This window comes from Penaeus monodon, chromosome 16 (genome assembly GCF_015228065.2).
Source record: "Penaeus monodon isolate SGIC_2016 chromosome 16, NSTDA_Pmon_1, whole genome shotgun sequence".
Lineage (NCBI taxonomy): Eukaryota > Metazoa > Arthropoda > Malacostraca > Decapoda > Penaeidae > Penaeus > Penaeus monodon.
Window position 1 is genome coordinate 5,311,457 of NC_051401.1, and position 12,500 is coordinate 5,323,956.

The 12,500-nt window shown below is 34.2% G+C and overlaps 3 protein-coding genes across 4 annotated transcripts in view; 2 read left to right on the forward strand and 1 right to left on the reverse strand.

Moving 5' to 3' along the window:
• Window positions 1-817, forward strand: part of LOC119582923 — a 4,248-nt gene extending 3,431 nt beyond the window's left edge. Inside the window, exon 4 of the mRNA XM_037931435.1 lies at window positions 1-817. This exon is cut by the window's left edge and continues 221 nt beyond it. Within this exon, the coding sequence (XP_037787363.1) occupies window positions 1-221 (221 nt within the window). The 3' untranslated portion in view covers window positions 222-817.
• A 2,287-nt stretch (window positions 818-3,104) lies between these two features.
• LOC119582459 (cytosolic Fe-S cluster assembly factor NUBP2 homolog) lies at window positions 3,105-6,963 on the reverse strand. Its single transcript, XM_037930700.1, has 6 exons — window positions 6,810-6,963; window positions 4,663-4,867; window positions 4,388-4,500; window positions 4,122-4,230; window positions 3,683-3,836; window positions 3,105-3,447 (listed from the first exon to the last, which is right to left on the reverse strand). The coding sequence occupies exons 1-6, from the start codon at window positions 6,823-6,825 to the stop codon at window positions 3,223-3,225; spliced, it is 822 nt and encodes a 273-aa protein (XP_037786628.1). The 5' UTR covers window positions 6,826-6,963; the 3' UTR covers window positions 3,105-3,222.
• A 5,331-nt stretch (window positions 6,964-12,294) lies between these two features.
• Window positions 12,295-12,500, forward strand: part of LOC119582460 — an 11,693-nt gene continuing 11,487 nt past the window's right edge. Inside the window, exon 1 of one of the 2 annotated variants that reach the window (XM_037930701.1) lies at window positions 12,295-12,436. The gene's annotated coding sequence lies outside the window, so the exon portion shown is untranslated. The remainder of the gene's footprint in view (window positions 12,437-12,500) is intronic. The other variant, XM_037930703.1, reaches the window with a different exon arrangement.

Consider the following 12,500-nt stretch of genomic DNA (forward strand, 5'->3'; position numbering starts at 1 on the left):
CTCCTCTAGGATCTCCCATGGAGCTGACACCAAGTATAGGAAAGCTGGTCTCTCAGTGTGCTTTCAAATCTAATAGAAAAAATTCAAGCAAAAGATCTCTGGTTTTCAGCATCAACAACGTATCTAAGCGTTATTCTTTCTCAAATGATATGGCTAACCACAGCCATTCGCAAGACTTGGGAGTCACACCAGTTTCTGTTGAGAAAAAGGGTTCCAAGTAAAAGTTTCCCTCCAGTTCACAACTTCAGTGATAGTGTAGATATGGATGACTCCATGTCAGTTTGTAGCAGACCTGAACCACTAGGACTAGTGACACCAAGGAATATTCTAAAAGGACCAGAACCCATAATAGAAACTCCCACAGTATCTTCCCACATCACAAGTGTTCATTCTACATCCACTGCTTCACCAAGTAGACTGCTAGCTTCCTGTATGAGTAACTTTAACATTTCTGATGCCTGGAATGACAAGTCTCCATCAGAAGAACAGACTGTTATGTGGTACCAAGTTGATCATTCCATCAAGGGCTTTAAAGATGTATGTTTCAGATAGTTACAAGTATGTATGATTCTGTTATATTGGGGGGCAAGAAAATTAAAAGACGTATTATGAAGAGGCTATGCTTGTCACTTTTCATAATTAATTTGCATGTCTTCATTAGAGAGTGACCAAATTCATATTGAATTATATCTATTTGGGTATTTTAATTGTAGAATTGCAGAATTTTTATGTTAAATTCTCAACATTAAGAAATTTTAGTTACATAGTTATACTTGTGCAATATTTGCATAGAATATATAAATAAAAGCTGTTTTGACACTGTATATTTTTTAACATCTATATGATAGTTGCAATGTTACTGCCTTTTATAAAATAACATAAAGAGATACTCATTGACTTTCTGTCCATCATTGAGGTCCTATTGTAGAAGTTGGTTCTGTTGTACAGATCTGATTTATGTGGTGACTATGATTTCTTTTAGTAAATCAGTATTGCTTTCTGTTATCAGGACAATAATTAATATTCTTACCTTAACCCAATGTCTGCAGGTTTATGTACTGCCCCCTTTAGATATTTGTGTGTTTTGTTATGTACAAATGGTTCCACGTGTTCTCAGTCACCAAGAGTATCAGTTGGCCTTAGTGACCGCGCCTGATTTCCTCATTCCTTGAATTTGCAAAAAAACGTATTTTTCTTTCTAATGCTATGAATATTGACATGTTATCATTCTTATTGATATTATGATCATTAAATTCTTATTAAAATATTGATAACATCAAAGACAATAAAACGATAGAAATTAGTTTTCAAAAAATCAAGGATACGGGTAAACAGGTGAGATAGGTAAGACTAATAACAGACTCCTTGGTGACTAAGCGCATGTAGAGCCATCTATGAGTAAAGACAATAGATAAGCTTTTATTATAGTGGCCATGGTATTGTAGTCTTGCCGCCTGCACTAACTGGGTTAAGGATGTTATACTTTGATCAGTATTTCAATTTTTAGTGTGAAGAAAATGGAGAAGATGGCAACCTAAAGCTTAAGCATATTACTAACACTTAGATATTATTTTTAAAGTACGTGTTTTAGTATACTGTCTTCTTCTTTTTCTTTTTTTTTACCCCTATTGGTCTTCTTTTATGTTTGTTAAATGCCTTACAAACATATCTCAGACAAATGTGTAATATATATATATATATATATATATATATATATATATATATATATATATATATATATATAATAATAATAGATAATTTATATATAGATATATTATAGATATATGAAAAATATATAATATAATTTTTTATCATCATCATCATCATCATTATATCATCATCATCATCATCATCATCATCATCATCATCATTATCATCATCATCATCATCATCATCATCATCATCATCATCATCATCATCATCATCATCATCATCATCATCATCATCATCATCATCAATCATTATTATTATTATTATTATTATTATTATTATTATTATTATTTTGCATGCTATCTTCAGCTGTTTCTTGAAACAAATTGCAGAAATTATTTAAATAAACATTAGATTTTTTTTTTTTTTTTTTTTTTTTTTTTTTTCTTTCTTTCTTTTTTTCTTTTTTTTTTTTTTTTTTTTTCCTTTCCTTTCTTTTTTTTCTTTTTTCTTTTTTTTTTCCCCTTTCCTTTCTTTTTTTGTCATGTAGTCCAGCCAAAAGTTTGCCATTCTGTACAAGTTTGGATTTTGGAACGAACTTAATAAAGAGAGAGAACGAAATAGGACTGTTTCACATGATGCAAATTTTAGAAACCATCATCTATAGTTTGAAGTTTAGTTTGTTTCTTGATCATCAATTAAATAATAATTATCTGCTAGACAAATATGTAAGTAGATTCCATATATTACATTATAATTGTGATAGTCACTTTAATAGCTATATTCTGTCTGCACTTAACCCTTCACTGACCGTGCCAGAATTTTTTGTGTGACACTCATTCCAGTGACTTCTGGCACCTGTCTAGCCCTTCTGACGGGGTTCACTGTGTACGTTGGCCCTTCCCACTCACCTAGCCAAAGTGAGTCATGATGCCTATAGCCTATCCATCATGACAAGTAGATTTTCTATGTCTGCTATAGGCATGCCTGATTATAAGAGGTTAATTTTCATGTATAAGTGTACTTATGGAAAACTTACGCTTATGGCAAATTCAATTTATTTTACTGAAAATTTTTCTGCCACGTCAACATCTAAGGTCATTAGCTGCGTATTCAAAATAAGGTGATAACATGAGGCTTGGGGGCAAGGTAAGGAAGTGCTATATGACATCAAAGATCATATAGTGCTTTGGTAAAGGTAGAGTAGGGAAAAGGGTTAGGAATGAGTTGATGATTTGGGTAAAGTTACCAGTTGAACAATACTAGAGGGTAGTATGGTAGTGAAAAGGGTAGAGATGGGGAGCTGATGGGGCATAGCAGAAGGCAAAGGTTGTTAAGGGAGTATGGAGCATTATGATAAAGTATTGTGGCAAAAAGTCAGCCTTTCATAACTTCAGTAAAACCATTTGCTATTGGGGCTTTCCACTTCCCATAGGTTATAAATATTTTACACGTAACAATTTACCTTATTTTATTATCAAATTCTGTTACATTTAACCTCCATTTTATACAAATAAACAAAATTATTTGGTGGAATAAAGAGCTAAATCTAAAGAATAATATAGAACCCACTTAATTTTCCACTTCCATTTCCTCTTGGTTCTCTCCTACGAGTTGGTAAATTATGTTGCGGTAAACCTCGCTTACTGGAGAACTGGTAAACATATCTAAGAAGTTTTTTCCTTCCTCTGTACATCTGACAAGATTTGGGTCAATTGGCACTCGACCTAAAAAGGACACTTTGGCTTTGGCTGCAAGTTGTTCTCCTCCTCCCGTTGCAAGGATGTTGCTGCATTCCTGTGTGAATGTATTTTCATTAAGGATAACTATTATGTATGTGCAAAATCAATATTGTGCATTTTACTATATTCATTATTTTGCAATTATTATTGAAGGAATAAAATAAAAGAAAGCAAAAGTCTGTTTCACAACAAAATATGAGAGAAATAAATGCATAAAAGTGCAAAGCACAATGACTATTCAGGGAAAAAAATGTACGGCTAGAGCAAAAAACTTATAAAATGCTACTTACTGAACAACTGGGACACACAAATCCAGACATATTCTCAATGATACCAAGTACATTTATGCCTGTTCGCTTGCAGAATGTCAATTCTCTGTTAACATCATCCACAGCCACCATCTGAGGTGTTGTAACGAGAACAGCACCCATAACAGGAGCTGACCTGAAAAATAAATGCTGTTAAAAAAATCTGTCTTTTGCCTCTGTTGCACTAATTAATATATAAATATATATGAAATATAAATACAACATTTACAGCCTAACTGTTATATCAACTTAACAAGTGCTTAAAATTCAATATGAATACCACATTTTGTAAAACAAATTAAGCAATAGAAATAAATTCATATAGTTTCATATTTCTTTTTCTATGCATAACATGATATAACCAAAAACATTTCTCATGAATTAGAGTAATTATCAAAAAATAAAAATAAAAGAAACTTACTTGATGTTTTCCATAACAGATATATGCTCATCTGAAGTGCCTGGAGGAGTGTCCACTATAAGGTAGTCTACATCCCAAGCTACACTTGTTAACAGCTGCTTGATCATTGCTGTCATTCAAATGGAGTAAAATATATTAAAATGCTGAAAAACTTACCAAAACAACTTAGAGTCTGTGAACTATATCAAATAATAGACACATTTCAGTGCCATTATTTTCAAAGTATATGATTTTATTTATAGACAATAAAATATATATAATCTCACCATTTTTCTTTGGACCTCTCCAAATGACAGCATCAGTTTTTGAGTCTAGGAAAAATGCAATGGATATAACGCTTAATCTTTTTTCTTCATCAGCATAGACTGGAACCCAATGGCTGAAAATTAGAAAAATAGTGAAAAACCAGCAAACACTGCATCCTAGTTTGTTACATTGCACAGAAAAGTAACAATCAGAATAATGAAGAAAATGATACAGAAAGAAGCAGAGTTATAAGAAAAGAAATGCCATACATTAAAGAATTTTAAGCTGCATTTACCCTTCTGGAGTTGTTAGGACGTCCTTCCCTTCGACCCCAACCATTCGTGGTATTGAAGGGCCACAGAGGTCAACATCCAATATACCAACTCTATACCCTTTTGCCCGAAGTGTGGCTGCTATCTGAACTGTTGCTGTGCTCTTTCCAACTCCACCTTTCCCTGATAAAACTAGGATTGTTTTGCCAACTCCTTGTAGCACTGGCCCTGGAAATTCAAGATTTAATTAATGAAAACTTGAATTATTTTTAAGAAGTAATAGGATACTTTTTGCACTGATTAGTCAATTACTCAGGTCAGTTCTGACGGGAGTGCACTGCTAGGCTGATCCCACCAGCCTTTTCCACCGAGGAGTGTCTGGGGAAGTAGACTGATGAACACTATCCTTTTCTGAGAAGGGGGCTGAGTATCATATAGCCTGCATTACCACCTGGGTACAAAGGTTTGAAAGATGCACATTTTAATTCCTTCTTATGTATTCTATAGTGTGGACAACATGAATAATTCTGAATTATGAATTAATGATTTTGCCTGTAGGATGATAATATATACAATATATGTAATATAAATAGACATAGACACAGATACAAATATTATTATCTAGACATGATCTTGCCACACATATCAAGCTTTGTAGTTTGGTTTACAAAGAATAACAGTGCACTATAGCAAAGTCCTCTTTGTGTATAACAAAATTCTGGTGTGATATTAATACATGACCTGTTCCTTCATGCTTTTAATTTTGCATGGAAAAGATCGTAATTTTTCAGAATACCAACACATAACCAATCACAACAACTCTGGTATCCATATATTCTCTCACTCTACAATCCAAGTATATCAAATTATGCAGTGGAACCCCCCCATTAGCGACAATATTAGCCCTGATAGCAGGGAAGAACATGAAAGGTACCATGGAAATTGCAGAGTAAAATATGAAAAATATACACAGAATCAAAATCTGCCTCCTGGGAGACTGCCGCCCCCCATCCCTGTAAATTGTAATGGGAGACAAAGAATCCTCCACATATCCACAGCAGGGTAGAGCATACAACTGATATCCAGGAGCGCCCTATGTAATTGTCTGTCCAATTGTAAGTCCAACGCTCTATCCTGCTGTGAATATGTGCAGGATTCTTTGTTTTCCAGGGTAGGGGTTGCAGTTTCACTGGTACCTTCCATACCATCCCCTGAAATTGGGGTCAAGAATGAGGGGGTTTGGGGAAATTTAGCGGCATAATTCCTATATGTATGAGTACTAGAAGGTGAGAGGAATCCATCGATACCAAAACCATCGCGATCAGTTATGCAAGGTATTGCGTAAAATTAACGAAAAGGTTATCTTTAGTTTTTTGGGTCAACTGTTCCAAAGGTTTGACCAGAACCAATCAGTAACCACTATTTCATTGATTTGCTGATCTGCTATATTCCCTCCGCCATATATTAACCCTTTCCCGACGGGTACTATTCATAGTGGCCCGGGCCCTGCTGGCAGGGGCTTATATTGTCACCCTAGCATGCGTGACCGCTCATGCCAAATACCAGCATCCCTTGCCGTTTCTTCGTAATACTATGAGCATATGTTGTATTTTCAGTTATCATTATTTTCTAAAGTCTCTATTTGCCATATTTCCTGATAAATCAAGACTGAAAGATATTTTTGTTGTTATATAAACTCCATAGTTGAACATTGTTTGCTCTGTAGTCTGAATAAAATAAGCAGTGTGTGGTATCATGGAGTTGAAATTGTAGTAGTAGTAGTTTTTTTTTTTTTTTTTTTTTTTTTTTTTTTTTTTTTTTTTTTAAGTAAAAATGAGAAAGTGTTAAAAACGACTTAATCACATTTTCAGTGGCAGAAATTTTTTCCATAATATTTTGCCATGATTGTAACAAAAAAAAAAAAAAAAACTCATGGCATGTCCATACATACACCATGACATGTACGTACATGCCCCCGGCAGGTAGTCCAGCCATGCCATGGCATGTACGTACGTACCCGTCAGCAAAGGGTAAAATACTTTATTATCGAGAATATGACCAAACTGCCACAAATAAAATATGTCCAAGATTTCATCAACTTATAACACACCACACCCTGTTTACAGTCAAAATCTCATTGTCACACACTCAAAAAATTACTGCATCATACCTGTCACCGCTGCCATTCTGTCTTGATAACAGTAATTTCAATTTTCAAACACAAAAATAGATTACGAAGCGAAGAAAAGTGTCCGTTCACGATGACAACCCCCGACCCGCCTCCTATCTCAGCTGGATGCCGGATTCTGTAAACAAACTTCCACGAACGAGGAGGTGTCAGGGCTTATTTTATTTTCTTGATATATAGTCTATATGATACTTTGTCAGTGATATAGTTCCTCTGATGGTAAATATTAATATTGCTTAATATCGCTGATGGTTTGCTTGCTATCATTATTGTTATTATTATTACCACTATTACTATTACCACTTATATCATTATTATTATTATTATTATTATTATTGTTATTATTATTTATTATTATTATTATCATCATCATCATCATCATCATTATTGCATTATTGTTATTATTATTATCATCACTATCCTTGTTTGTATCATCATTATCATTATTATTGTTATTATTATTATTATTATATTCATCATTATCATCACCATCATTATCATTATCAGTTTATTATTATCATTATTAGTACTATCATTACAATTTATTACTGTTAATATTTAATATTATTATTATTATTGTTGCTGTTATTATTATTGTTATTATTATTCGTAGTAGTAGTTGTTGTAGTCGTAATAGTATTGTTCTTATCATCATCATTATTATTATCATTTTTATTATTACTATTACTATAATAATAATAATATTATTATTATTATATTATTATTATCATTATCATCAGCATCACCATTAACAATCTTCATTATTATCACTATTATCATTATAATTGTTATTACTATAGTATCATATCATCATTATCATTATCATTTTCTATTATCACCGTAATTGTAATTATCATCATTATTATCATTATTATTACCATCACCATCGTCATCATCTTCACAATTATTATCGTCATTACTATTATCATCATCAACACATTCATTATTATCACCATCAACACATTCATTATTATCATCATCATTAGCACCATTATTATTATTACCATTATGAATGTAAGGTCAGGCACTAAGGGATGAGAGATAATGATGTGTCATAAAGTAAACAGTAAAATCTAGATAATTTCATATATTCTTTACAGTACCTAAAGAATACTATTGTAATATTGTAACCTACAAATTTGTATTTTAATTGACATAACATTGGTAATTAAATTTAGTTTTTTACCCCCATGAGGGATGCGATAAAAGAGTATTATTAGTAATAACCTAGCAGTGCTTAATCGTATATTTATTTGCGATAATTATTATAATTATTGACAATATCCTTACCACTATATTACAGTTGTCACAAGCTTTGTCATTCGTTATATTGTTATCGATACCGTCATCTTTATCATTATCATCACTAATATTGTTTGACCATTATCATTACCACACCTTCCTGGCGGATAAAAAATAAAAAAAAAATAAAAAATAGTGGACGCTTTGAGATGAAATATACAAACTTACAGGTTTATGTCAGACAGACAGATAGTCACAGATGGACAGGGAGACAGATAGTCACAGACAGACAGATAGCCACACAGACAGATAGTCACAGACAGACAGACAGATAGTTCACATACAGATAGGCAGATAGTAACACAGACAGATAGTCACAGACAGACAGATATCCACACAGACAGATAGCCACAGACAGACTGATACCCAAGTAGACAGAGACGCACAAACAACTTTGGAAAATTATTTATTTATCCTTAAAAGACATCAGTTCAGACTTTAACAAAGTACTGTAAATATACCAAAGTCAGAATTCAGATTCTTCTTCTTCACTTAATAACTCTTAGTGTAATTTTTTAACCACTAAATCTAGAATCTGACTCCCATATGTCGCGACACCTTTGGTAATATAATACCTTTCCTTCTCTCACTATCTATAATTTACCAAACCAGACCTAGGTGGAACGATGAACAATAATGAATGGTCGAACACTCTTCCGTGCTGATATTATGGAAGAAAACCCCACAATGCAAAAATTAGATTTAATGAAAATGAGACTACAGTTTCGAAATCCACCTGGATTCCATCTCCGGGTGGAATCCAGGTGGATTTCGAAACTGAAGTCTCATTTTCAATAAATATAGTTTTGTATTGTGGGTTTTTCTTTCTCATACTAGAACACTGTTTATATTTTTCACAGTCCTTTCCATCTTATAAATGAGTTTCAAGATAGAACAGGACGGAACAAAAATCCTACCATTAACAGAAAGCTCACATTAAAATTCATACAAATGTAGATGATTAATACATGTTCTCACATAGCACCTCCCACATAGATTTGTCAACTAAATTTGTTGGATATTCCCACGAAGTGACAACAGAGAGAGAGAGAGAGAGAGAGAGAGAGAGAGAGAGAGAGAGAGAGAGAGAGAGAGAGAGAGAGAGAGAGAGAGAGAGAGAGAGAGAGAGAAACACTAAATTGATCATCACCAGCTTAGGGCGCAATTATTTTACAGCACATGTAAAATACACGAATTTCATCACAGCCTCATCTTTTGTCTAGACACCCTCCTCATCCATCAAAACACAGATGTAAAATCGAAATACAGTGTTAAGATATCCTGCTGTAATCTGCAGTTCGGCGTCACAATTCCTTTTATAGATCCAAGTATACGCGTAACTGCCTTGTAATCTATGACAATCCGCATTTATTATCAAAACAGCGAAGCTTATTACATCATCCATCTATATCCATGTTGCAAATGATGACGCATATAGCCCAATGGAATTAACAAAATTACTGTTGATAAAGATAATCAGTGACAAAATAGATAGTGATAAACAAAACTTTTTCCCTCTTTTGTCTCTCGCAGTTTGCCATTAATACTCCCACGCTCATTCTCCTTTATTTGTTTTTCCTTTCTCCCTTGTTCGCTCCTCCATATGTATATACATACAGACATCATGTGTGTGTGTGTGTGTGTGTGTGTGTGTGTGTGTGTGTGTGTGTGTGTGTGTGTGTGTGTGTGTGTGTGTGTGTGTGTGTGTGTGTGTGTGTGTGTCTATATATATATATATATATATATATATATATATATATATATATATATATATATATATATATATATATATATGCATGTATGTATGTATGTATGTATGTGTGTGTATGTATGTGTGTGTGTGTTCTATTCTTACCTAGTTGTTTCAATACGGGAGAAGAGCTAAGCTCAGATGGTCCCGTCTACTATATTTAAAATATCATAGAACTTTTTAAATTGATGCACATTTTTGGCACACACAGCGTTATTTGGAAGATCGTTCCATGTTTCAATAGTTCTGTTTGGGAAATTGAACTTCTTGACATCTTTCTCGCCTCTTTTTACTTTCAACTTTTTGCTGTGTCCTCTCGTCCTTCTTGTGTTCAAAATTATAGTCATCTTTGTCTAACTTCATTCTTCCTGTAATATAGTTAAACAGCATTATCATGTCCCCTCTTTTTCTTCTTTCTTCCAAAGTAGTAAGACCTGTTTTCTGTAGTCCTTCTTCGTAGCTCATATCTCTTAGGGTAGGTGCCCATCTTGTGGCTGCTCTTTGAACTCTTTCTAGTTTATCTATATCATTTATTAAGTGTGGACTCCATTCCACTGCACCATACTCAAGACTAGGTCTTATGATGGCTGTAATAACTTTCTTTACCATGCCTTCGTCCACATACACGAATGGCCTCTTCATGTTGGCAATCAGCCCTAGCATTTTATGAACCTTGTCATTTATATGATCATTTGGGCTTAGGGTCCATTTCACATGTACAACTCCAAATGAATAAGTTCTTGATGTCACTTTGGAGGCATTGGCATGAGACATCGTCTATTTTCCTCTTTTGAGGATTAAAATAACTACCTGAGCTTATGTTTGACCCTAAATAATTTATGAAAACAGTAAACATAATCGGCGCCAAGACCGATCCTTGAGGTACTCCGCTAGTTACTTGTCTCCATGTTGAGTTCTTCCCTCTAATTAAGGTTGTCATCTATCTTTCAAGAAGAAAGTCTTCCATCCATTCGCAGAGTTTGCCTTTCACTCCACCTACGTGTTCTAATTTCCATAATAGTGTTTTATGAGACACCTTATCAAATGCCTATTTAAAGTCTAGGTATACACAATCCAGGCAGCCGTCTCTTTCTTGTAATATTTCAGGAACTCTATCATAGAAATAGAGATTTGCTACACGACCTTCCTTCCCTAAAACCAAATTTTTTATTTGATATCATATCGTGTTCATCAAGTACTTCAACCCACTGCTTCCTAATTATCCTCTCTAACAGCTTGCATACTACACTAGTTAACGAAACCGGTCCATAGTTTAGAGGGTTTTGTTTGTCGCCGTTCTTGTACAAAGCTGTAACATTGTCAATTACCAATCTTTCGGTAGTTTTCCGTCTCACTGAATTTTGGAATATTAACAGTAACGGAGTACATAATTCGTCGGCACATCTCAGAATCCAGATAGATATCTCATCTGGTCCTTTTGCTTTAGTCTCGTCTAACCCTTTCAGTAGGTATTTTATTTAATTCTTTTCGAGTGTGATATTTTCGATATTCTGATTTGCGTTTGTACGGTTACTTGCCATTTCAAAGTATGGGTCCTGAACAAACAATGACTGGAATTTCTCATTAAGGATTTCACACATTTCCTCTTCCTTAGTATAAACAATGTTATTGTCGAATGGAAAAAAAACACGTGATGTATGTATATATATATATATATATATATATATATATATATATATATATATATATATATATATACATACATAGACGTATGTATATATATACATATACATAAACGTATGTATATATATACATATACATACACGTATGTGTATATATACACATACATATATATATATATATATATATATATATATTTGCATATATATCTTATATATATATATATATTATATATATATATATATAATTTGTATAAAGTCTCTCTCTCTCTCTCTCTCTCTCTCTCTCTCTCTCTCTCTCTCTCTCTCTCTCCTCTCTCTCTCTCTCTCTCTCTCTCTCTCTCTCTCGTCTATATGAGTGGCAACTTTGATCTCTATTGCGCATTGTTTTGGACCAATAATTTTCTCTCTCGTTCTCGCAGCTTACAGAACACACTTGAAACCTACAAGACTAGGGTCTGTCATTAGAAAAATATCATGCCAGAAATCCCCTCCCCTCCAATCCCAAATAAACCCTTCGAATGGGATAAAAATACACGAAGATAAAATGCAAAGCTTGGATAAAACGCCTTCGCTCGCAGCCGGGATAACCGCACCCACACGGGATCCTTCGTTTGCGCTGGCTTCGGCATCGCTTATTTACCGTGCAGTGGGACAATTTTATGGGATCTCTGTTGAGAGAACGGCGGGGGTTTTCATGCGTTCTTGGGTAATGCTTATGTAGTGGTGTTTGGTTAGAGGTTGGTGGTTTGGATGAACACGGCGTTCGGACACGTCCCTTCACGAACACCTCGACGCATTCGGACACGAGGTCGTGACGTCATGGATGTCCTCAGTGGCGTCGGGTGAACATTTGTTCCCGCTAAAAGAGTCGCAGGAATTTGGCTTTTTCTCGTCGAAATCATCACGTAACGAAGGTAAGGCACGTCGGGTCGGATGGAGTTGATAGTGGCGGATTTATAACCGCGCGAATGGCGGAAG

Excerpts from the sequence above, each read along its gene's own strand:
- LOC119582459 (XM_037930700.1), bottom strand. Across the intron at positions 4,501-4,662 it reads GTCCTAACAACTCCAGAAGG|CCATTGGGTTCCAGTCTATG; the intron begins GTAAATGCAGCT and ends TCTAATTTTCAG. Across the intron at positions 3,448-3,682 it reads TTGTGTGTCCCAGTTGTTCA|GAATGCAGCAACATCCTTGC; the intron begins GTAAGTAGCATT and ends ACATTCACACAG.